This window comes from Muntiacus reevesi, chromosome 13 (genome assembly GCF_963930625.1).
Source record: "Muntiacus reevesi chromosome 13, mMunRee1.1, whole genome shotgun sequence".
In the NCBI taxonomy this organism is placed as follows: domain Eukaryota; kingdom Metazoa; phylum Chordata; class Mammalia; order Artiodactyla; family Cervidae; genus Muntiacus; species Muntiacus reevesi.
Window position 1 is genome coordinate 68,350,190 of NC_089261.1, and position 27,586 is coordinate 68,377,775.

General features: G+C 34.8%; 1 protein-coding gene across 3 annotated transcripts in view; it reads right to left on the minus strand.

The window, feature by feature from the left end:
* Positions 1 to 27,586, minus strand: part of TLL1 (tolloid like 1) — a 284,429-nt gene that overhangs the window by 109,067 nt on the left and 147,776 nt on the right. For all 3 annotated transcript variants that reach the window (XM_065904757.1, XM_065904756.1, XM_065904758.1), the window contains exons 3-8: positions 26,837 to 26,917; positions 25,193 to 25,345; positions 24,534 to 24,651; positions 13,232 to 13,410; positions 5,273 to 5,378; positions 38 to 162 (exon numbers count right to left, since the gene is read on the minus strand). In XM_065904757.1, the coding sequence (XP_065760829.1) occupies positions 38 to 162; positions 5,273 to 5,378; positions 13,232 to 13,410; positions 24,534 to 24,651; positions 25,193 to 25,345; positions 26,837 to 26,917 (762 nt within the window). The remainder of the gene's footprint in view (positions 1 to 37; positions 163 to 5,272; positions 5,379 to 13,231; positions 13,411 to 24,533; positions 24,652 to 25,192; positions 25,346 to 26,836; positions 26,918 to 27,586) is intronic.

Below are 27,586 nucleotides of genomic sequence, written 5' to 3' on the forward strand. Positions count from 1 at the left end.
GACTCAATTATGCTTCTGAGTTTGGGTGGTGCAGTACCTGGACATCTATACAGCTTTCTTGCCTGTGCAATATCTCCTTTGCTTAAGCGGGTTCGCTGACCAATTGCTGGACGAATGCCATTATCATCACGTGAGGGAAGAATGGTATCCAGAAACATCCCCCTAAAAAAAAATCAGAAACAAGTCACATATAAGTCGTCAAATTAAGACACATATATTCCTTACAAATATGTTTTCTTTTTTTTCAAACTCAAACCAATCAAAGGAGAAATATATCGTGTTCAGATTTAAACCGTGTGTCAGTCTCTTAAAATGCTTTCATCAAAGCAGGAAAAAATTGTGTGCTAAATGTGTATGGTGAACTTAGACTAGGAATCTATTTCACATATGGTAATATGCATGTTTCAGTGCTATTCTCTCAAATTATCCCTCCCTCACCTTCTCCCATAGAATCCAAAAGTCTGTTCTTTACATCTGTGTCTTTTTTGATGTCTTGCATGTAGGGTCGTCATTACCATCTTTCTAAATTCCATATATATGCATTAATATACTGTATTGGTGTTTTTCTTTCTGACTTACTTCATTATGTATAAACCGGTGCACTGGGACAACCCAGAGGGATGGGATGGGGAGGGAGGTGGGAGGGGGTTTCAGGATGGGGGACACATGTGCACCCATGGCTGATTCATGTCAATGTATGGCAAAATCTGCCACAATATTGTAATTAGCTTCCCATTAAAATAAATTACTTAAAAAATGTATATGGTGAGTATAAAGCTAGTGGTGGCATTCAATTTTTCCTTAGAAAAAGTATATATGTTTTTCAAAATCTAAAATTCATTTTTTAAATTTATTTTTAATTGGAGAATAATTACTTTATGATACTGTGTTGGTTTCTGCCATATATCAACATGAATTAGCCATAGGTGTACATATGTGCCTTCATTCTTGAATCTCCTTCCCACTTCCCACCCCATCCTACCCCTTTAGGTTGTCACAGAGAATTAGATTTGAGTTCCTCATGTCATAAAGCAAATTTCCACTATTTTACATATGGTAATATATATATTTCAATGCTACTTTCTCAATTTTCCCACCCTCTCCTTCTCTCAGTGTCTACAATCTGTTCTTTATGTCTGCATCTCACTTGCTGTGCTGAAAATAAGTTCATCAGAATCATCGTTTCTAGACTACATATATATGCTTTAGTATATGATATTTATCTTTCTCTTTCTAACTTACTTCACTTTGTATAATAAGCTCTATTATTATAATAGGTTCTATAATGAAGCTCCATCTCATCAAATGCATTAGTTTTATAACTGAGTAATATTCCATTGTACCACAATTTCTTTATCCATTCATCTGTAAATGGATATCTAGGTTGCGGCCATATCATAGCTATTGTAAATAGTGCTGTGAAGAACACTGGGATTCATGTGTCTTTTTCAAGTATTTTTTTCTCAGTGTATGTCCAATACTGGGATTGTTAGGTCATACAGTGGACTTATTCCTAGTTTTTTTAAAGGAATCTCCATACGGTTCTCCATAGTGGCTGCATCAATTTACATTCCCAACAACAGTGCAAGAGAGTTCCCTTTTCTCCACACCGTCTCTAACATTTATTGTTTGTAGAGTTTTTTGATGATGGCTATTCTGACGAGTGTGAGATGATACTTTATTGTAGTTCTGATTTGCATTTCTCTAATAATGAGGGATGTTGAGCATCATCTTTTCATGTGCTTATTAGCCATCTGTATGTCTTCTTTGGAGAAATGTCTACTTTTTGATTGGTTTGTTTTTCTGGTTTTGAGCTGCATGAATAGGTTGCATATTTTAGAGACTAATCATTTGTCAGTTGTTTCATTTGCTATTATTTTCTCCAGTTGAGGATTGTCTTTTCACCTTATTTACAGTACCTTCATTGTGGAAAAGCATTTATCTTAATTAGGTCTCATTTGTTTATTTTTGTTTTTACTTCCATTACTCTAGGAGGTGGGTCAGAGAGGATATTGCTATGATTTATGTTAAAGTGTGTTATGCTTATGTCTTCCTCTAAGAGTTTTATAGATTTTGGTCTTATATTTAGATCTTTAATCCATTTTGACTTTATTTTTGTTAGGAAATGTTCTAATTTCATTCTTTTACAGGTAGTTGTCTAGTTTTCCCAGCACCACGTATTGAAGAGACTATCTTTTCTCCATCATATATTCTTGCCTCCTTTGTCAACGATAAGGTGCCTATAGCTGTGTGGGTTTGTCTCTGGGCTTTCTATCTTGTTCCATTGTTCTATATTTCTGTTTCTGTGCCAGTAACATATTCTCCTGGTGATTATAGCTTTGTAGTATATTCTGAAGTTGGGAAGGTTGATTCCATTTTCCTTTCTTCAAGATTTATCTGTCTATGTGGGATCTTTTGTGTTTCCATACAAATTGTGAAACTTTTTGTTCTAGTTCTGTGTAATATACTAAAGGTAGTTTGATAAGGATTGCATTGAATCTGTAGATTGCTTTGGGTAGTATATTCATTTTCACAATATTGATTCAATCCAAGAACATGATATATCTCTCCACCAGTTTGTGTCATCTTTGATTTCTTTCATTAGTGTCTTATAGTTTTCTGCATACAGGTCTTTTGTCTCTTTAGGTAGGTTTATTCCTAGATATTTTATCCTTTTTGTTGCAATGTGAATATAGCAATGATTTCTTGGATATGATACCCAAAGCATAGGAAAGAAAAGCAAAAATAGGTAAGTGTATTGCATTTTTAATTAAAAGGCTTGTGCACAGCAAAGCAAATAATCAAAAGAGTGAAAAGGAGATAAAATATTTCCAACATATATATACATCAGTTCAGTTCAGTCACTCAGTTGTGTCTGACTCTTTGCAATTGTATGGACTGCAGCACACCAGGCTTCCCTGTCCGTTACCAATTCCTGGAGCTTACTCAAACTCATGTCCATTGGGTCAGTGATGCCATCCAACCATCTCTATATACACATATGTATACATACATATATATCCGATAAGAGACCAGAATACACAAAGAAATTCTACAACTTAACAACAGAAAAATGAAGTAATCTGATTTAAAAATAGGCAGAAGATTTGAATATATATTTTTCAAAGATGATATACAAATGGTCAAGCATATAAAAATATTCTCAAAAAAAAAAAATTCTCAACATGACTAATCATGCAAATCAAAAACACAATGAGACATTATGTCATACCCATTAGGGTGGCTACTATCAAAACTTGAAAAAATAGAAAAGATGTTGGTGAGGATATGGAGAGATTGGAACCCTTATACACTGCTGATAGGATTGCAAAATAGTGCAGCATCTATGAAAAAATTGATTGAGGTTCTTCAAAAAAAAAAAAAAAAAATCATAGAACTACCATACATTCCAGCAATCTCACTTCTTTGTATATATCCAAAAGAAAGGAAAACAGGCTCTTAAAGATATATTCACATACACATGTTCATGGTAGCACTATTTACAGTAGCCAAGAGGTGAAAGCACTCAGATATCCATCACCAAATGAATGAATAAACAAAGTGTCAATATATATCCAGTGGAATATTATTCAGCCTTAAAATGAAAGGAAATTTTGCTGCATGCTATGACATAGATGAACCTTAAGGGTTTTATGCTAGGTGGAAAAAAAAACAACAGTCACAGAATGATAAATATTGTGTGATTTTACTTGGTACCTAAGCTAGCCAAATTCACAGAAACAGAAAGTAGAAAAGTGGTTATCAGAGGTTGGGGTGGGGGTGGGGAGAGTGGAGAGTTTAATGAATAGATATAGGGTTTCGACTTTACAAGATGAAAAGTTTCTGAAGATCTGTTTCTCAACAATGTGAATGTACTTAATACTATTAAATTGCGCATTTAAAAATAGAAAATATGGTGCATTGATATTGTGTGTGTCAAAAGAGTGAAAAGGAGATAAAACATTTCCAACATATATATACATCAGTTCAGTTCAGTCACTCAGTTGTGTCCGAATTTTTGAGACCCCATAGACTGTTGCCCACCAGGCTCCTTTGTCAATGGGGTTCTCCAGGCAAGAATACTGGAGTGGGTTGCCATTGATATTGAGATTTCTTTGTTATAATAAAAAAACTTTCAAATACTTTGAAGGTGGTGGCTGAGAACTGTGCCAAATATTTCCTCTCCTGCAATTTTTATTTCAATATATGTATGAGTTAATAACCATCTTCTTTAAAATCAGAAAAAAAAACCCAGTGTGAATTGGATCAATTCTTCTCACAGATATATACAGTTTCTTTCACTATAGGAATATGTTTATTTAGGAAAAGTGAATACCCAAATTTTGAAACAATAAGAAAACTAATATGTCAAGGTTAGTTGTCATGCAACACCAAGGTAGGTGTGGGGGCAACAAACTGCATGAACCTTGTGGTTTATGGAAAAGCAACCATTTGAAGACATCAGAGGAGTGCAGAATAAGGGGAAATGTGTGTTTCAGATTGAAACATTGCCTTTAAACATAAATATTAATGAGCTGTGAAATGCACATAATGATAAAAAAAGAATGAGTGGAATGGACATATGAGTGTAAAATGGGTGTAAAATGTGGAAAAGAGATGACTTAAACAGTTTCATATTACTTACCTGGAAACTATTGCCTTGATGATAACTTCTTTAGAGTCAAATAGATCAAAACTCAAATTTATTACACTTAAAATTAGCATTCAGTCACTAACAAAATAATTCTAAGGTTAGTAAATGGCAGAATTCTAAATTATATGAAGCAAAATATCTTTCTAAGACGTTTTCTGAGAATTACTTTACTATAGCTATTTTCAAGTATAATTAGTACTTGAGCAGTAGAAAATATACAATAAAAATACAAGTCACAGAAAAGGTGTAACATTCCAACTCAGCAACTGAGCTCTGTATTCGACTTGAAATGCTTAATTTCTACTAATAGTGCTTGACAATTTAACATGCTGATTGGTTTGGTAATCATTTCAATTGAACTTTTGTATGATTAGTAATATTAAATAATTTAAATAATTCATACCATTTAAGTTTTTACATTGAATATATTTTTGATAAGAAATGTGTTTTTAAAATCTCAAATGCCTGGTGTTGGCTATAAATACCAAGCAAGTATTTTTTGTACTCTACAGCAGCAATATTTAAAAGTGGTTCTAGTTCTAATGCTGAACCTATTTTGTGAGGAGCCATACAGAGGAAAGGAATTAAAAGTCAAGAGGTATAACCTGAGACTCCAACCTTGAGAAGGTGTTCCTAGCATAATGCATGATGCTGTCAAAATCATAGCTTTCTCCGAGCGAGTTCACTTCCCCAGGCTCCATCTTCAGAAAATTGTACTCTTGACCTAAGAATCAGGCACAGAAAACATTTCAGAAACCTCTTAACAGACAAAAAGAGAGAACAGAACCCTCCCAGTCCTCTAACTCCTCTCTACCGAAAGCTGATCACTGATCTCCACGACGCTGTCCTTACACACAAACACCCAAGCACACGCAGAAGATTACATCCAGCGCCACCATGTGCACGTGAATATCACCCTAAAAGAATACTAGTGAATTTCACTAACAAGTTAGTTTTCACACTGTTCATGCGGTTCTCAAGGCAAGAACACTGAAGTGGTTTGCCATTCCCTTCTCTAGTGGACCACGTTTTGACTATGCCAAAGCCTTTGATTGTGTGGATCACAACAAATTCTGGAAAATTCTTCAAGAGATGGGAATACCAGACCACCTTACTTGCTTCCTGAGAAATCTGTATGCAGGTCAAGAAGCACCAGCTAGAACTGGATATGGAACAACAGACTGGTTCCAAATTGAGAAAGGAGTACCTCTAGGTGTAAGTTGTCACCCTGCTTATATAACTTATATGCAGAGTACATCATGTGAAATGCCAGGCTAGATACGCACAAGCTGGAATCAAGACTGCCAGGAGGGTTCCCTTTTCTCCACACCCTCTCCAGCATTTATTGCTTGTAGACTTTTGGATAGCAGCCATCCTGACTGGCGTGTAATGGTACCTCATTGTGGTTTTGATTTGCATTTCTCTGATAAGGAGTGATGTTGAGCATCTTTTCATGTGTTTTTTAGCCATCTGTATGTCACATTCTTTGGAGAAATGTCTGTTTAGTTCTTTGGCCCATCTTTTTGATTGGGTCATTTATTTTTCTGGAGTTGAGCTACAGGAGTTACTTGTATATTTTTGAGATTAATCCTTTGTCTGTTGCTTCATTTGCTATTATTTTCTCCCAATCTGAGGGCTGTCTTTTCACCTTGCTTATAGTTTCCTTTGTTGTGCAAAAGCTTTTAAGTTTCATTAGGTCCCACTTGTTTATTTTTGCTTTTGTTTCTAATATTCTGGGATGTGGGTCATAGAGGACCCTGCTGTGATTTATGTCAGAGAGTGTTTTGCCTATGTTCTCCTCTAGGAGTTTTATAGTTTCTGGTCTTACATTTAGATCTTTAATCCATTTTGAGTTTATTTTTGTGTATGGTGTTAGAAAGTGTTCTAGATGCCCATCAGCAGACGAATGGATAAGGAAGCTGTGGTACATATACACCATGGAATATTACTCAGCCATTAAAAAGAATTCATTTGAATCAGTTCTAATTAGATGGATGAAACTGGAGTCCATTATACACAGGGAAGTAAGCCAGAAAGATAAAGACCATTACAGTATACTAACACATATATATGGAATTTAGAAAGATGCTAATGATAACCCTATATGCAAAACAGAAAAAGAGACACAGATGTACAGAACAGAATTTTGGACTCTGTGGGAGAAGGCGAGGGTGGGATGTTTCAAGAGAACAGCATTGAAACATGTATATTATCTAGGGTGAAACAGATCACCAGCCCAGGTTGTATGCATGAGACAAGTGCTCGGACCTGGTGCACTGGGAAGACCCAGAGGGATCAGGTAGAGAGGGAGGCGGGAGGGGGGATCGGGATGGGGAATACATGTAAATCCATGGCTAATTCATGTCAATGTATGACAAAAACCACTACAATATTGTAAAGTAATTAGCCTTCAACTAATAAAAATAAATGGAAAAAAAAAAAAAGACTGCCAGGAAAAAATATCAATAACCTCAGATATGCAGATGACACCACCCTTATGGCAGAAAGAGAAGAACTAAAGAACCTTCTTAAAGAAAGTGAAGAGGAGTGTAAAAAAAAAAAAAAAAAGTTGGCTTAAAAATCCACATGCCAAAAACTAAGATCATGGCATCCGGTCCCATCACTTCATGGCAAATAGATGGGGAAACAGGAAGAGACTATTTTTTCTGGGCTCAAAATCACTGCAGATGGTGACTGCAGCCATGAAATTAAAAGACGCTTACTCCTTGAAAGAAAAGCTGTGACCAACCTAGACACCATATTAAAAAGCAGAGACATTACTTTGCCAACAAAGGTCCATCTAGTCAAGCCTATGGTTTTTCCAGTAATCATGTATGGATGTGAGAGATGGACTATAAAAAAAGCTGAGGGCAGAAGAATTGATGCTTTTGAACTGTGGTGTTGGAGAAGACTCTTGAGAGTCCCTTGGACTGCAAGGAGATCCAACCTGTCCATCCTAAAGGAAATCAGTACTCGTGTTCATTGGAAGGACTGATGTTGAAGCTGAAACTCAAATACTTTGGCTTCATGATGAGAAGAGTAACTCATTTTAAAAGACCCTGATGCTGGGAAAGATTGAGGGCAGGAGGAGATGGGGACGGCATAGGATGAGATGGTTGGATGGCATCACTGCCTCAATGGACATGGGTTTGGGTGGACTCTGGGAGTTGGTGATGGACAGGGAGGCCTGGCGTGCTGCGATTCATGGGGTCGCAAAGAGTTGGACATGACTGAGCGACTGAACTGAACTGAATAAGTTAATTTTGGCAAAAAGTTAGATTACCAAAAGCATACTTTGGATTTTTCTTTGTATACTCTTTTACTTTCTCTTCATACTTCTTTTTTTTAATGACTTTTTTGTGTGCTATATTGTGATTATAAAAACTACACTTTTTACCAAATGAGTTTCCCAGCTCTCTTATGACTCTATTGGCCTAGACAAATAAATCTTCCTATTTGTATTAGATGATTTCTACAAAACAATGGGAAATATTATATGTTGTATAGACACACATTTCAAGTGTTTGCTATGTGAATTTGTTACTAAAGATTAAACAATCAAACATTACATTCAAATTGAAGCAAGATTCTCTTTGATGAAAAGGAGGCTCTAATCAGAAGGTTTTTTAGAAGAATATGCTTTGGGATTTAATTTTTCTTTTTTTACTTTTCATGACTGCCATTTTAACTTATGGATATCATCACATTAATAGATTTCTCAACTGCTTCTTTGTATCTGTATTGTAATATTATTTCTTGAAATCTGAAAAAAACATAGTGTTAAATGTGTAGATCTACATTAGTGGTTCCAGAAATGTTTCCTCAGATAGAGTTTAGGTTTCACTGATTCATTTTTCACAATTTCAGTAGCCAAAGAAAGTTGTTTTCATGGCTCATTATGAAACATCTAAATGTAAAGTTGAGGTATTAGGATTCCAAATTCAAGGTTGAAGTTCAAAACAGAACTATTACAATGTTTATGCAACTATTGAAATTTTATTCCAATTGCTATATGATTACTAAATCTGAAAATATCAGATTAAAATGTTTCCCAAAATCTAATGAAGAAACTGAGTGATGTACAGAGCATAATACCTTTCATACCAGTGATAAGAAGACTGACATACTCAGTTCAGTTCAGTTCAGTCGCTCAGTCCTGCCCAACTCTTTGCGACCCCATGGACTGCAGCATGCCAGGCTTCCTTGTCCATCACAGACTCCTGGAGCTCACTCAAACTCATGTCCATTGAATTGGTGGTGCCATTCAACCATCCCATCCTCTGTCATCCCTTTCTCCTCCCACCTTCAATCTTTCCCAGCATCAGGGTCTTTCCAGTGCATCAGTTCTTTGCATCAGGTGGCCAAAATATTGGAATTTCAGCTTCAGCATCAGTCTTTCCAATGAATATTCAGGACTGATTTCCTTTAGGATTGATTGGTTCGATCTCCCTGCAGTCCAAGGGACTCTCAAGAGTCTTCTCCAACACCACAGTTCAAAAGCATCAGTTATTTAGTGCTTGGCTTTCTTTATAGTCCAACTCTCACATCCATACATGACTACTGGAAAAAACATAGCTTTGACTAGATGGACCTTTGTTGGCAAAGTAATGTCTCTGCGTTTTAATGTACCGTCTAGAGGTTGGTCACAGCTTTTCTTTCAAGGAGCAAGCATCTTTTAATTTCATGGCTGCAGTCACCATCTGCAGTGATTTCGAGCCCCCCAAAATCACTTAAGCATTAAAACGAAACAATCAGCCTTAAGTTGTAGAATCTGCAGCCCAGAGTAAAGTGCTTTGTGCTTAGTCACTTCAGTCATGTCCAACTCTCTCCGACCCTATGGACCATGGTCTGCCAGGCTCCTCTGTCCATGGGATTCTCCAGGCAAGAATACTGGAGTGGGTTTCCATTTCCTTCTCCAAAAGTGTTTTAGTTCACCTTTACAACGAATTTATACATTAAATACTTTTCAGTGAACTAACAGACCACATAATGAGATACATGTTCAACAAATCTCTGTGGCTATTATTACTCTTCTCAGGAAATACTTCACATTGTCTTTAACCTCTGATAGAAGCAAGTGTTATAATTCTACCCTTCATTAAAAAATGGTAAGTATATTTTAGTATATTCAGTTCTAAGTGTGATGTTTATAAAGCTATGGAGCTGATTTTATTAATATTAATCTATAATCTACTGGATATTTCAACTTCCAAGTACAATATGTGAATATACTCCTTGTGTAAAGCAAAATGTTTCATAAAAATTTCTGAAAGTGGAATGAAACAACTTTAGTAATACCTTCTGAAGCATATAATTGAGCATTTACCATGTATGTGACATAGTGGTTAAAAAGAACACAGCCATACATGGACTCTGTAAAGAAAATTAGACTTATTTCAAGAAAGAAGGGAAAAGAGAATCAGAGATACAGAACACCAGCAGAACTCATGCGAAACAATATTTTTAAAAAATGAAAAGCCTCATTCTTGAAGGCCTGTTCTAAAATGACTTAAAACTAATCTAAAGGTAATCCAGTCCTAGTACAAAACTGGCTCCTATAGTCACTAATTTTGCATATAAATGCAAAGCTAAAGTTGACACTTATTAGACATTGCCCTAGAATAACACTTGATCTTAAGTTTCTGAGTAAGTCACAGATCTGTTGAAGATTATTCTCCAACATGAATTCTTTCATGTTAGAATTACAATCAGCCTTCAGTATCTGCATAAGATTGGTTCTAGGAACCTCTTGGATACCAAAATTTGTGGATGCTTAAGTCCTTTATATAAAATGGTTTAGTACAGTGAATAAGAAATTTCGATTCAAAGGTTGGTTGAATCTATGGATGTAAAATCCTACAAATACAAGGGCCAACAGTTCATACATACAAATTATTGCAAGTGAATGAGAAAAATGAGAATAGTCATATGTTGAGAATATTGTTAAATCCAAAAAGGGGTGTCAAAGTGTGCATAGAGTTCCAAATACTCAGAACATCTCACTAAATAAATTACTCTTTTCTATTAACCTGAATATTGACTCAACAACAAAAAAGAAAAGCCATAATTAGTTTAGCACTATGTTAAGTATTATGTATTTACATGCTTTTTATACATTTCTTGCTTGTTGTAGGTATGTAAATTTTTGTTGAACCAGAATCTTAATTTTAAGAATAAGAAACATTCTTGGAAGTTACTTCCTTTATAAGTTATTTTGTCAACATAATAGAGGAAACTTAATAACTGTAGTTAATAGAAAAATTTTTCTCATTTAATTGGTAGTTGGAGTAATCATCAGAAATACTATTTCCTCTTTGTCTCCCAGTGATAAAAAAGTATTAGATGAACGTTGATAGCTGCTCAGGAGTTAAAGAGTCTTCCATGTTGAGAGTATAGATTTTATTTACTTCTCTTTCAACACTACAGAATACTTTTTTATTCTTGAAGTGGTCTCTTCCCTGTAACATTACACACATTGATTTTTCTCCTACCCCTTAGACCAAACTTAATCTTTTGAGAGATTTTCTACAAACTGCAACTTAAATAGTGGTATTCCCCGTATTCTGCCTGAAATCTTATTTCCTTCTTTCTCCAACATTTTCCTAAACAGTCAAACCCTGTATCAAATTCCTTTCTATATATATATATATATCTGAAAAGTCTAGATTCACCTTTCCTTTGTCTGCTAAATATCTCTACTTCAATCATTTAAAGGCTTCTCAAACTCAAACATATGCCAAATGAAATTATTATTTGTCTTTTCCCTCTTAAAAGTATGTTGCTTTTTGTTTTATCCATATTTCTTAGCTTACTTCATTTGATGGTGCCATCACTCATCCTGTGGCCTAAAAATAAAACTTTGAAGATCTTCCTTCACATCCCTCATATAATGCTTCTCTTAAAATAGTTTTGAAATGTTATTTCCTCATCTTCTTGTCTATACCACCCTAACTGAGGACTCAGTCACCTCTTATAAACTACTATTTAAGCTTCTAATAGGTTCATTCTCCCCACTCCCATATCCCCATTCTCAGTTAATAATGTTTACAAGCTGAAAGAAATCTCTTTTTATTTCTTTTAAATCTTAACTTGTTCTGCTTTCAATCCTTTGATTACTCTCCAGTAGCTAGAGGATAAAATCTCTAGGATAAAAGCCAGGATAAATTTCCTTGCATCTTATAGAAAATCCTTATGATCTAATCCCCTTTGGTAATTACCAACTAATCTCCCACTTGTAACTTACCATGCAGCCCTATGAGCACATGAAAATAATCTAATTATCTGTAATTGTAGCTTTGATCATGATGCTTTTTTTTTTCCAGTTAGATATTCCATCACTCTTTTCTGCACTTAGAAACCCTTTACTTCTAAATTTCAGTTCTTTTGTGACATCTCCCGACTTACCAAAGCACATTTTGTCACACCTTGCTTGGACTGATAGTATTCTCAGCATATGACTATGCTCATTTTCTCACTTGTTTACAATGTTTATATATATATAGACATATCTACACTAAGCTCTATAATTTTCATGAAGTATCTCTAATATCTAACAGTACCTCAATAAATAATTGGTACAAATATGTTGTGAGCAAATAAATAGGTCAATGCTGTTAATTACAGGAAAGTCTTAGGAATTCAATGTTTGTATTAATAACTTAAAAGTGGCTATGAATAAGGAAATAACACATGGCCTGCAATGCGGGAGATGCAGGTTTGGTCACTGGGTTAGGAAGATCCCCTGGAAAAGGAAACGAAACTCACTCCAATATTCTTGCCTGAGAAATCCCAACGACAGAGGAGCCTGAAGAGCTATAGTTCATGGAGTTGCAAAAACTGTCAGAAACGACTTAGCCACTAAACAACAATGCTTGAAATACACACAATCTTATAAAACAATTCTAAAGAATAGGATTTTTCTTTGGGCAATTGAAATGTACTTATCTTTATGAATTTATGAAAGGCAAAACAAATACAAAACTATAAATGAGGTTATCATTACACATCAACTGTCAGAGGAAATTAAATTTAAATACATATTAACTACTGAACTACTGACACTTGAAACATTCTTAAGAATTTCTCTTTAGGGTAGTCAAGATTAAGAGAAAATCTCAAGAAAATATTTGGGCTATCCTGAAAATTTCTCACTTCCCTGGAATTTTCTCATGAAACCATCCCTGGTATAATATAGATTTTTATGGTAGCAGCACATGTTGTGACAAACTCTGGACCCTTTTTAAATCCCAACAACATAAATTATAAAACTAAGGATAGAAAATGCTTTTTGAAAATTTAACAATATTAATTTATGGTTCACCTTTTTTTGAAAGAATCAGAGATATAAAGTAGATAAATCTTAAGAAAAAAAAAGCAAATCTAAAAATTGCATAAGATCATTTGATTTGCAGGAACAAATCAACACCGTAATAGGTATTTTTTAATCAAGGAAAGTGTTGAGCCACAATATCAACAGAACCAGTTCACATTTTTGTAAGAAATTACACTGTAAACAGCACAATCCTGTTAAAAGATGTTTAGTCAACCTCAAACCCGACGCCCGCTACAGCCCCTCACCTGGCTGGATGTTTTCCCGTATGATAGTCACATGGTTATCTCTGTCTGGCCGCGTGTGCTCATGCCAGAAGCCTATTACGTGACCCAGTTCATGAACAACGATTCCAAACTTATCACAGTTCTTGCCAATAGAGATTGCCTGGGGCCCGTTTCCACGCCGGCCTACATAGGAGCAGCATCTGGAATAAAGTAGAAAATGTGAATGGTGGTAAACAGGGTGATGACAAGTTAATTATAATAAGGTGAAAATTTGTTAAAATTTCTGGTGAAATATAAAGTACAGCACAGTCAGAGGTGGAACAGTTTTTCATTAATGAACATAGCCAATTTCTAATAATCCTGGTAAATTTATATGCCAGTCTCTAAATAATCAATTGCAGGGCATTTGTACGAATTTATATATTAGAAGATGTGGGAGATGAGCCTTAAATCATTTTTAGTAGTATTCAGAAGATAAATAAGAAAATAAAATACTTATGATGATGATTAATGGCTATTATACACATAGTTAAACTCAAGACTTCAATTCACATTTCTTTCTTTTTTTCTTTTTCCACATTTATTTCTAATATAATTTTTGGTCCCCACAACCCATGTAAATCACTTAGGTTGGTTATGTAGCAATAATTCATTATTTTAGTATTAAATAAAAACAGAGTTTATTTTTCTACTTTGAAAAAACAATTAAATTTGTGAAAGATGTTGGTTAATTAAAAAATGAATTATTTCTCCTCCTTATGGGAGAATTTTTTAAAAAGGAATACTTTTAAAAGAAGTCAATACAGGAAAATTAATTTCAAGAGGTAAATTATCCAGGGTTAATGATTGACTGGTGAAGAAAAATCAGTCAAATGATCAGGTAAAGTTTGGTGTGATTAGTCTATTTCACCTTCTGAAAGAATATCTTGGACTGTCAGAATGTGAACCATCCAGAGTATCCTCCTGAAAATTTTCCTCAATTTACTGATATTTATACATATTCAATGATACTTTTCTTCCCAAAATGTAGAAATTCCATTTTGTGTGTTTTGTGTGTGTGCATACATGAAACATGTGTCAATGTGCATGAAAGAATTTGTACATACATGCAAGGGTGGACACATAAGGACACTGACTCTAAAATAAGTTTTAAATGTACAATAATACAGTAACTACAATTAGAGTTATCAATAAAATTACACTTAAAACTCCAACAATTAGGATTTACATTAAAATAGCTTATCTAAGAGCCACCCCTCTAGAGAACAATACAGGAAGTAAATAATTGGTCTTAAATAGATTGCAACTATGATGTGCCAGACACCAAAACCTTTTTCTAATTTCTTAAAAGAGGAAATTGCTTAAAATTAATTTGCCAAAATATTATAAAATGCATGTCATTAAGTTCACTTTTCAGAGAAAGAACATTTCATAGTCTTTTTGAGTGTTACAAATATTTGTCATTCCTATTATTTCTGTAGGCTTTAAATGATTAAAGGTCTTAACTTATTCCATTCTAGTTGCTGTTCAGTCGCTAAGTCATGTCCAGCTCTTTGTGATCCCATGGACTGTAGCATACCAATCTCCTCTGTCCTCCACTATCTCCTGGAGTTTGCTCAAATTCATGCTCATTGATATTATCTAAACATCTTATCCTCTGCAACACCTTCTTTTGCCTTCACTCTTTTCCAGTGTTAGGGTCTTTTTCAATATGTCAGTTTTTTGCATCAGTGGCCAAAGTATTAGAGCTTCAACTTCAGCATCAGTCTTTCCAATGAATATTCAGGGTTGGTTTTCTTTAGGATTGACTTGTTTGATCTTCTTGCAGTCCAGATGACTCTCAAGAGTTTTCTCCAACACCACAATTCAGTTTTTTGGTGCTCAGCATTCTTTTTGGCCCAACTATCACATCTGTTCACAGAAAAACCTTAGTTTTGACTCTGCAGACCTTTGGTGGCAAAGTGAAGTCTCTACTTTTTATTATAGTGCCTAGGTTTGTCGTAGCTTTCCTTCCAAGGAGCAATGTCTTCTGATTTCATGGCTGCAGTCACTATCCAGAGTGATTTTGGAGCCACAGAAAATAAAATCTGTCACTGCATCCACTTTTTCTCCTTCTATTTGCCATGAAGTGATGGGACAGAATGCCATGATCTTAGTTTCTTCAAGTTGAATTTCAAGCCAGCTTTTTCACTTTCCTTTTTTGGCAATCTTGATTCCAGTTTGTGATTCATCCACCCTGGCATTTTGCATGATGTACTCTGCATATAAGTTAAATAAGCAGGGTGAAAATTTACAGACTTGCTGTACTTCTTTCCCAATTTTGAGTGGGTCAGTTGTTCAGTCCAGTTCTAAGTGTTGTGTCTTACCTGCATACAGGTTTCTCAGGAGACAGGTAAGATGGTCTGGTCTTACCTCATCTCTTTAAGAATTTTCTGTAGTTTGTTGTGATTCCCATGATCAAAGTCTTTAACATAGTCAATGAAGCAGAAATAGATGTTTGTCTGGAACTCCCTTGCTTTCTTGAGGATCCAATGAATGTTGGCAATTTGATCTCTGTTTCCTCTGTCCCTTTGAAAACCCATATTGTAGACCTGGAAGTTATTGTTTCACATACTGCTGAAGCCTAACTTGAAGGATTTTGAGGGTAACCTTGCTAGAATGTAAAATGGGCCTAATAGTATTGTAGTTGGAACATTCTTTGGCATTTCTCTTCTTTGATATTGGAATGAAAATTGTCCTTTTCCAGTCCAGTGACTGCTGCCGAGCTTTCCAAATTTGCTGACATATTGAGTGCAGCATTTTAACAGCATCACCTTAGCAGCATGACTTTTTAGGACTTTAAATAGTTCAGCTGGAATTCTGTCACTTGCACTGCCTTTGCTTGTAGTAATGCTTCCTAAAGTCCATTTGAATTCATACTCCACAAATCTAACTCTAGGGGAATAACCACATCATCGTGGTTATCCAGGTCATTAAGACCTTTCTTGTGTAGTTCTGTGTATTCTTGTCATCTCTTAATCTCTTCTGCTTCTCTTAGGTCCTTAATATTTCTGTCTTTTATTGTGTCCATCCTTGCATGGAATATTCTTTTAACATTTCCAATTTTCTTGGAGAGATCTCTAGTCTGTCCCATTATATTATTTGCCTCTATTTCTTTGCATTATTCATTTAAGAAGACCTTCCTTTCTCTCCTTGCTATTCTCTGGCACTCTGCATTTAGTTGGGTATATCTTTTCCTTTTTTCCTTGCCAGTTAGAAGTAGTAATTCAACTTATCATTTATGTACCTATTATAACAGCTAATTATGCATACTGAATTGATAATAGAAAGAAAAGTGAGGTAAGTGGTAGGGAAAAAAATCAAGGAATTGTATTTTTGCTACCAGTTAGATTTTTTAGTAGCACATTTTAATTTATACATACATAGGCAGCTCAGATGGTAAAGAATCCGCCTGCAATACAGGAGATCTGGGTTCGATACCTGGGTCAGGAAGATCCACTGGAGAAGGGAATGGCTACCCATCTTAGTATTCTTGCCTGGAGAATCTCATGAACAGAGAGTTACTTGGTAGATGACAGTCAATGGGGTTGCAAAGAGTCGGATACGACTGAGCGACTAAGCACACACACATAGTTATTTATTATGTACTGAAATAGTAAAATATTAGATGTAGCAAAATTTGCAAATTTTAGGGAGGATTAAACTGAAATATTTGGTACCATAAAATAATGATAATGAAACTGAAATATCTGAGGATCATACAGCAACTAAATTACCTACATTGAATCATTCTTGCTGGTTATAGTCAGAGAAGAAAATACTTTGCAAATCAAAATCCAGGAGACAGATAGTCAAGCAATGAAGTTGATTTTTTAAATCTAAAGTGGTCAATTTTTTATTCTGAAGCATCTTTTATTAGCATAACTTTACCATAATAATTTCTAATATATAAAATGAGGTTTCATAATGGAAAGCAAGAATACATTTCACACTGACATTTCACACTGACTTTTACAATGATCCTGTGAAGAATGGGAAATGCATTGGTTTAGGAACAGAAGAATTTTAGATGCTCAAATGACTAAATAGCTAAATATATGCACATACTATTATGTACGACATGACAGGTTTATAAAAACATGGCTTTAACTTGTCTTAGTTTCTTTCTAATGTCATCCAGATTTGATGCTGTTTTCTTGTACATGGCTTTTGATTTTTTTTTATTTCAAATTTCAGTGCTCCTTTTAAAGCTTAGCCATTATAATATCTACTTACCCTCTCAGAAAACTTTCACCACGTTTAGAAAAGCCGACTAAGCTATAGAGAGCAAGAAGGCAGCTCAAAACCCGCTATTCTCTACTTTGACCTCAGACTGGTGAAGCAAAGTCAGTAAGTACAAAGAAAGTTCTCTATAAGCTCTATGCCTTCCTCACAGCAGTCTTTTCTTTTTTTATATAATTTATATAATTTATAATTATATAATTTATATAATTTATAATTTATATAATTTATATAATTTTTAAATGTCCAGTCAGATTATTTCTGTACTGAACATTATCCAATGAGTATATTGTAAATTATGTCAATATTTAAAAATCATTGACTATTACCCCTCTCTACCCTATTGACTGGGCTCAGTCATGTGACTTGCTCTGGACAATGTCATGTGAGCACAAAGTGTTTTTTGTGTCTGTCTCTAGAGAGAATTTTTAAGAGCAAATATGGTTGACTAAATTGTTCCTATTCTTTCTAGTACAATTCCAATATTTCAAAAAGAGGCTTCTCCATCAGACTGGATACTGTATTAACCCCTCTGGAGTAAGCTACAGGCAAACAGTGGCAGATATACAATAAGAGTAAGGAGTAAGTGTTTTTTGCTCTAGTCACTGAGATTTGGGAGCTGTTAACTCATCATAAGGGCTTACCTGGTAGCTCAGACGGTACAGAATCCACCTGTCAATGCAGGAGACTCGGGCTCAATCCTTGAGTCAGGAAGATCCCCTGGAGAAGGGAATGGCAACACACTCCAGTATTTTTTCCTGGAGAATTCCTGGGACAGAGGAGCCTGGTGAGCTACAGTCCATGGTGCCGCAAAGAATTGGATACGACTGAGCCTCTAACACTTTCAGTTTTCACTTTCATCACATCATAAATTGCCTAAGCTGACTGATACAGGCTCTCTATTTTGCTCAGAGGGAAATCTAAAGTACTTACATATATATATATGAAAAACTATAAGATAATACACAATCTTACTATATATGTTGTTTAGTTATGCAGAAGTATCCGACTCTTTGCAGCCCCATGGAATGCAGCATACCAGGCTTCCCTGTCCTTCACCATCTCCCAGAGCTTGCTGAAACTTATGTCAATTGAGTTGGTGATGCCATCCAACAATCTCATCCTCAGTCATCTCCTTCTCCTCCTGCTTTCAATCCTTCCCAGGATCAGGGTCTTTTCCAATGAGTCAATTCTTCCCATCAGGTGTCCAAAGTATTGGAACTTCAGCCGCAGCATCAGTCCCTCCAATGAATATTCAGGATTGATTTCCTTTAGGATTGACTGGTTTGATCTCCTTGCTGTCCAAGGGATTCTCAAGAGTTTTCTTGGTCTCTAGATCTCATCTCTTATTAGCTTCCCTGTCACTCCACTTGAGCCAAGAAGTTTCCTTGCTGTGTCCTGAGCATGCAGATTTACTCTTATTTCAGAGTCTTTTTACAGTCTATTTCTTTTGTCAGGAGCTCTGTTTCTCGGATATCCATATGGCTTCCTTCCTCCACTTTTTCAAATTCTATACAAATACATTTCCATCCCACTTTCACTACTTTTCTTTTGGTCCTAGAATTTATTGTCTATTAATATATTTCATATTTCATTTATGTTCACAGGTTTTTTGCCTGCGTACAAAAAATGTAAGCTTTTTGTGGGCAGAAAACCTATTTTGTCCACTGTTTTGGTCACTGCCAAAATGCCAGCTCCTAGAATGGAGCCTGGCACATAATAGAGCTCAATAGATACAGAAAACAGATTGTTGGTTGCCAGAGGCAAGAGCTGAGGGTGGGTGAAATGGGTGAAAAGTAGTCAGAGGTACATACTTCAGTTATTCCTGAGTACAGCATGGTGACTAAAGTTGACAATACCATATCACATATTTAAAAGTTGCTAAGAGAGTGGATCTTAAAAGTTCTCATCACAACAACAACAACAACAACAAAGTGTGTAACTATATATAATGGTAGATGTTAATTAAACATTGTGATGATCATTTCACAATATACACAAGTTTAAAAGCATGTTATACACTTAAAACAATATGTTATATGTCAATTATTAACATATCTCAATACAACTGGAAAAAATAAAAAGTCAAAAAAATAATAAATATTCATTGAAAGAACAGAGCCCCAAAGTACAGGACAGAGCTAAGACTCTAATAGTTAGGAGCAAGCATCCTTAGAAGTCATGGAAATGTTCAAGGTGAATAATTCAACATGCTCTTGCTGAGATTCCTCCTTCAGTTTGTCTCTTTACTTTTTCTATTAGTCTAATTCTATAAATTCTATAAATTCCTTCCAAAATTTAAAAAAATAATTTCCTTATATAAATAACAGTAAATTTGCTCCTATTGTTTTCTGTTTAAGTTAGCCAGTCTACACAGTTTGAGAACAAGAATCATGGCTAGCATATTTCCTCTGCCTAACTATAACTTCCTAGCATAGAGAACCCCTTAAGTGTCTGTTCAGTCGCTCCAGTTGTATCCAACTCTTTGAGACCCAGGACTGTAGCCTGACCGGCTCCTCTGTCCATGGAATTATCCTGGAAAGAATACTGGAGTGGGTTGCAATTTCCTCTTCTAAGGGATCTTCCCAACCAGGGATCAAACACTTGTTTTCTGCAGCTCCTGCATTGGTGGACAGATTCTTTACCTCTAAGATACCTGGGAAAGCCAAGAAAACACCTTACGCTCAATTTTATAGGTCCCAAAGTTAGTATAAGTGACATGAAATGAGAATTCAATAGAAAAGGATGGATAAGTGACTACTATCATAATCTGAATAATCAATATTACCAAAGAGAAATGCAATTAAAATACATAAAATCTAGAAAATAAATTATTTCTAAGTCTGATTGCTTTTTGGCAATCATTAAAAATTAGCATATAATAATTGAAGATAAAAATTCAGTTACATAAATCGCTGACTTACAAAGAAGAAAATCAAACAACTTCTGTTTTAAAATGGTCTCAGTTTTTTCTGGTTATAATTAGTAATATTGCAAAATAGATAAATGCCAAAGAAGGTAATAGATATTCGCTGAAAAATATTTATTGCTCAGGTTAAAATTTTTGCCAATATAGAGATTAAAGCCTATGACCATTGCAGATGAAGCAAAGATATCATATATCTAGAAGCTTGCATATGAATATATATACATACAGATATGCAGAATATAATGTACAATCATAATTTCATTTAAAAATAGGAAATGCACTAGAGTTAAATAGCAAAAAGTTCTGATTTCTACATTTTTCTTTTTAAAATTTTATTATTTCCATACCTATCAAAGGCTTGATATGGAATTATACACCCAAAAAATATTTATTGAATAAAAATTGACTGTAGCAGAATACTAAAGGAAATTTATGCTCTAAATTATATAGATGATTCCATATTTAATAATAGACTTCCTTGATGGCTCAGTGGGTAAAGAATATGCCTGCAATGCAGAAGACACAGCAGATGTGGGTTCAAGCCCTGGGTCAGGATGATCCCCGGAGGAGGAAATGGCAACCCATTCCAGTATTCTTGCCTTGGAAATCCCATGGACAGAGGAGCCTAGTGGGCTACACTCCAAAGTGTTGCAGAATCAGACATGAATGAGTGCAAGCACAGACAGATATTTAATAACTCCTCAACTCCTAACTTCCCTGGTTGGGAAGATCCTCTAGAGGAGGAAATGGCAACCCACTCCAATATGGAGATTATTTCAGTTTTTATTTTTAAAACTTGCAAGAGTTACAAGTTGTCAGACTTAACAGGTAAGCTCAGTCAAAGAGATGATAATAATAAGTAATAAGATGCATTTACCTTCCAAATTAAAGCTAGAAACAGAGCAGATAAACGTTGCCATTCATATCAATGGCAACACCTTACAGGTTCTTCATATCCAACAATATTAGCTATTGTTAAATGTGATATATTATATGTCACATCTCTTATTAGAAAAAAGACCCATTACTGAGTCCAGTAGAGCATTGTTTGACTCAAAATATATCTTATTTTAGATGTCTTTCACTAAATTGTGCAATATTAACTGTCAGATTCTTTGATAATTTAAACTAATTTTTGTGAGCTATAAATGCAGCAGCATCATGACAAAAGATCACTATTTCATGAAATTTTGGCCAATAATGGTAATTTCAAATAAAATTTAGAAGTCACAAAATGATTAGAATGATGAGTAGGCCCTGATCAAGTTCAATAAAAAGTATCATCCTTCCTATCACTGAAAAAAAATAATATGGTACAAACTTTGAACTGGAAAATCAACACCAAAACAAACCACCAAAATACAACATTACTACTATAACAGTAACAAGTAAACTCAAGGGTCTAATTTCAGGAATGTAACTACAGATTTAAGTATCCTGGGGAAAGTCATAACTTCAGTTTTCAAATCCCTAAATTCTTGAATACATGTTTTTCAAAAATCCCTTTGAATTCTTACATTGTTTTATTTTAGGATTACACACAATGAACTTTAGCTGACATGTAAATTGCTGATACTTGCCTGGTAACCTACCCCTAAAGCAGTGTGCTGGGTGTCATGAGGGACAGAGGTAAGGGCCCTGCCCTCATCACTGATGAAGGCAGACATCTGAGCCAACAGTGGAAATGGAGTTATGATAGCTATTGTAGAGCAAAGTACCACTGTGGATAGCTCAAAAATTGGTGAGAATGAAATATATGAAATAAAATAGCTTAGCAGGGTAAAACAAGTGAAATGGAAAACTTTGAAAAGAACCAAACCAGTAAAACAAAATGAATATATATATATATGAATTTGTTACAAACAGAAATTGAGCAATAAAATAATTAAGTGGTACTTTGGATGTATTTATTTTACAAAATTGAAGGGTGGGTAAAGAAAAGATGTACTGATCTGAATATGTTGTATATTTAGAAATATGTAACCTGAGCTATATCCACTCCTATTAGATAACCAGAAGGAAGGAAGGATAGTCTAGATTTAGACCTTTATTCTCTATAGCTCAGTCAGTAAAGAATCTGTCTGCAATGCAGGGGACCCGGGATCAATTCCTAGGTCGGGAAGATTCACTGGAGAAGGAAATAGCCACCCACTCCGGTATTCTTGCCTGGAAAATCCCCATGGACAGAGGAGCCTGGCAGGCTACAGTCCATGGGGTTGCAAGAGTCAGACATGGCTTAACGACTAAACCATAATATATAAAGAATTAGAAGAGACTTCAAATGTAATCAAAACTTATCAAGAATAAATAAAGTAACTTAGAAGAAAACACTGTGTAAATAATTCATAGGTAAAAAATTATGGCACTATCCAAAATAAATAGGAAAAAAATGTACCATTTACCTTAATGTCAATTAATAGAACCAAAATTAAAACTCATTACTTTTTAAGTTAATTTAAATGTTCTAGGAAAATATAATGAGACAAAGCCAGATGATGTAGTGCCCCCAATACCTAGGGAAATATATACATTTCCCATCCTCAGAATATGTGACATTAGAGCAAGAATTATTTCCTCCAAAGGATTTAAGCATTTTATTTAAATTCCCCATATGAAAAATAATAGAAGGTATCAAATAGCTATAGCTGATTCGAGGTAATTCCTCTTTATAAGAGAATTTCAGCTAAATGTAGAAAGAATAAAAGAAAACAACAACATGAGAAAATGACTATTTTCCAGTGATGGGGACTTAAAATTGAGGGACGTGGCTGTCACCACTTGAATCCACTGATAAATATTAGCGTCACTAAAGTGGTAGGTACAGGAACATGTGCCTCTTGATGTGATGTAGTGTAAAGTAGACAGTATGCCCTATCAACTATTCTCAGCAAACAAATAAAAATGGAGACAATTTAAATACTCAAATATTTAAATATAAGTTCCAATTATCTGGAAATACAGGGGGAAAGGGTTTCCGTGGTGGCTCAGATGGTAAAAGCGCCTGCCTGCAGTGCAGGAGACCCAGATTCAATCCTCTGGAGAAGGAAATGGCAACTCACTCCAGTACTCTTGCCTGGAAAATCCCATGGATGGAGGAGCCTGGTGGGCTATAGTCTGTGGGGTCGCAAAGAGTCGGACTCGACTGAGTGACTTCACTTTCACTTTTCACAAGGGGAAAAGTGAAAATTTTCACAATGAAAAGTCTTTCTTACACTACACTGAATTGCTCGGAGGACTGCTATTACTGTAACTTGGCTAGATTATGGGATTTGTGAAGAGACGTGGTGGCAGAAGCAGCAGTAAATGCAAGCTGTGGTAGATGTTATATCCAAAAATCTAGATTTTATTCTCAGGCTGGCATTTCCCAAAATGTGTTCTGGGATACTGATCACATTCTTCACTATTAGAAGCATGAGATAACTGTTCCCATTTTAAAATAAGTTTAGGGGACACTGTATTCTATATTCCTTTAAATTGGCTGAATATTAGCAGGTTTAGCACACTACTTATAGGAATACTTACTGAAATTTAACACAGTATTTTCACAACTTACAGGATAGTTATTTAGAAGAGAGCATTGTTATCATCCTGTAAGAAGCAAATCTAGAAAACACCACTATAGGTTGTTATAAACACTGAGGAATCTCAAAAATTGTGGCATTTTGCTCTAATGAGTATTTTTTGAAGATAATTCTAATGGCAGTGAATTGATGAGTTAAGACAGGAGAGCAGTTGAAATAGAGCAGGCATGAGAGGACGAAGACATGAACAGACAAGAGGACTGACGTGGAATAAAAGTGGAAACAAAAAGACATAGTGGATATCAACAGAAACAATGTGTTGAAAACTGAAAATCACTGAAGACAAAACTGAGGTTTCTAACTCAGGTTAGTGGGCAGTGCTATCATATATTTGGAACAGAAGGAAGGGCAGCTGCAGTGGTGGAGGATGCACAGAGGTCTGTGATCAAAGAATACATCTCTTTAAAATATAGCGTTCATTTATTCATACTTTTAATGGGCAAAAGACTAAGCGAATATTTGAAAAGTGAATCTTATCTATGGACTTTTTTCCCTTCTATATTTACTTAACTCATTCCCTGGTTCTACTTACCCGCAAGGCCTATACGTGAATACAATGTAACTCTCTTCATCCCCTCTCTCAATGAAAGTCACACATGTGTGTTTTTCCCAGTGCCTCATGGCCTGCTTGAACATGGCTCGCTGGCTGCCTGGAAAAATGGCATGACGTTAATAAAACAGTGCCTGTTCCAGAGAGAAGTCTGCATGTGGCTCCTCTGTCCCGAGCCTGGCTGTGCAGACGAGATGCCACCACTATCACCAAACCAAAGAATACTAGCACCAAGCCACAGGGAGCCTTTGTTGAGAGTGGGCACCGTCTTCAGAATCATAGCCGTGAGCTTACTGTCTTGACAAGGCTGTGTGTACAAGGCTTCATGAACAAATACATGTGTTGTTCTTGCCAACTTATTGACAAGAAGCTTTAGATTGACAAATCTAAAGCTTCTAGATTTAATAGGCACATCTGAAACTCTTTTAAAAACCAGAATAGTTCTTTAGATTCTTAGAACTCAAGAATATATATATATGTTTTTAAATTTCAAGATATGCTGACAACTGAGGTGAATGGAATCTTTCTTATATTTGAGTTAATACTATATTTTATGTATTAGTATTCTATAAAAATATATACTTAGTCTATATAATAATCATTATTCCATCATCAAAATAGACCCTCTGGGAATATCTTACCAGTGAAGTTGCCTCCTATGACATAAGGAATAACACCTCCAGGCCACACTCTTTCAGTTCTTGATGTAGCAGCCCTGGGAACTCTATTTTTCTCACTTTGCCCTGAGAATTTCAGTGGTAATTTTTCCTTAACTGTGTTGTTTTGCTCCAAGCCTGCAGTGACATTTAAAATATTCTGTGAAACAGAAGTCCTTGGTCAGAGAATCATTTACCTCTTAAAGGACAAGTTAAAATGTCTTATTTACATATTCATATAAATATGCCTAAAATCAAAATGTATTAAAGAAAAACTTCATTTATAGCATATACTTGAGTAAAGTGTTAAAATATTTAAGTAGCTAAAAAAATATTATTTCCTAATGCTCTCTCTATAAGCAAATTTTGATGACTTTCAATATAATAGCTTACAGTGGACAGAAGTCAAGTAGACTTTGTAAGGCACAGAAAAATTCTTTTATGTATTCTGCTTTACTAAATAACTAAGAAATTCACCAATAGAATTAAAAAGACATTTTTAAAAAGTCTTACTTTGTCCCAAACATTTCTTACTCCTGTGAAATCTCTAATCCTTTAAATCAGAATTGATATTCCGTAGTACAGATAAAAACTGTGAATATTACACAATAGAGATAGTAAATGAAATAAGGATAATACAGATATGGTCTCAGATTCTGGGACAATGGGCTGCATCTATTCCAATTTCCTAGGGATTTGTATCCAGACAACAGCATGATTTAGAGATCAGTATACAAGGTGAGCAGGCCAACATAAAACGTGATCTGCTATGGAGTAGCTTTCAGGTCTGCAGTCACTAACTTTTCTCGGTAGCCTTTCACAATTTTTTGTTATGGTGCTATTTTTTCTACACTTTCGTATTTACTTTCCTTCTTGATATATCATTATTGACACAAATGGCTTACAGCTTCCATACACTTCAAACACAATGAACATTGAATGTTTGCCCCTGATATCTGTGTCCCTAACATATCTAATTTTTTAATATCCTAGAGCAAAGCATCTTAGCTTTGGAGAAATTAATTCTTGGCATAAATAATTAGTATCAATCAACTGAAGGAAAGTTAGGATATGAAGTTTGAACAGGAGACTTTAAAAAGAAACTAAAATCCACAAATAGTGACTAATAAATTCAACATTTTAAATATTAACTAATCATTAATCCAGAAAGCTGTTTCTCTCAGTCTTTTCCTATACATAGTTTCGGAAGAGTTAAAAATATTTTTAATTGTTTTTTAATCTAATTTATCAGTTTACCAATTTACTTTAAGTGGATTTTGTTTCAAAATAAGCATTAATATTTTTTCATTTGACGAAAACTGATGTAGCTCCACGCTTGATAAAAACACCTTACTGTGATACCAATTTTTTGGAAATAAATATCAACAGTAAAATAAACACCTAATGCATTTTTTATTAAGGAGAAGCTGAAAATAAGTTAAAATATTTTAAATGTCCCCAACTAAGTTCCAAAATCTTCCATCACATATCAACTAATATAAAGGAATAAAGGACTCTCTCAATATACATCCTTTCATCCTTTGAATCTTAATGGCAAACTGAACTGCTACAAGTATAATGTTCACTGTACAGCAACTCAAGAGTCTGCAACTTTGAACATGGATTTACCGGAGCCAATTCTTCTTATTCTGTCTATAAGTTGGTAGAGGGGCCCTCGTTTCTTTGACATCCCATGGTCTCCAAATCCACCTTAAAGAGTAAAGGAAAATAGTTAAGTTAAATTCACTGTAAATTAAAGTTCTTGTAAATAAGCAATAGTAACATGTTACATTGATTTCTCCTTGGACATCTCTTTTTATGTGGTCTTATACAATTGCATTAAAGTAATAATATCCATTAATCTTGGAAGGGGGTAAAAATTCTACAATATGTTTGGTAGAAACCAGTGAAGTACTGTAAAGCAATTATCCATCAATTAAAAAAATTGCAACTAAAACTAAAGAGGTAGGAGAAAATCAGAGAGCTATGTAAATCAATTTATTTGGACATCATAGCAATTGAGTCATCTATTGACAATTTGAAACTTTTTTTTTCCAACTGTGAACTTTACAACACATAGTATTATATAGGAAGAGATCCAAATTGTTCTGCCATGTTGATTGCATTCCAGCTATTTTCCCAATGCAAACTAAATACTTTCAGATGGCAAATCAGCAAATGAAAATAAAAACACTAAAAGAGCATGAGGTACGTCAATTTTTGTCAATGAAACTAGAAAAAGAAAAAAAGGAAGTGTATAGTGTAAATTTTGCTCCAAAGCTTGGATCAAGTTTGAGACATTTCTAATAGCATATGTAATGAATATAATGCATTAAAATAAAATTTGAAAATTAGTTTCTATAATTTATAAAAACCAAT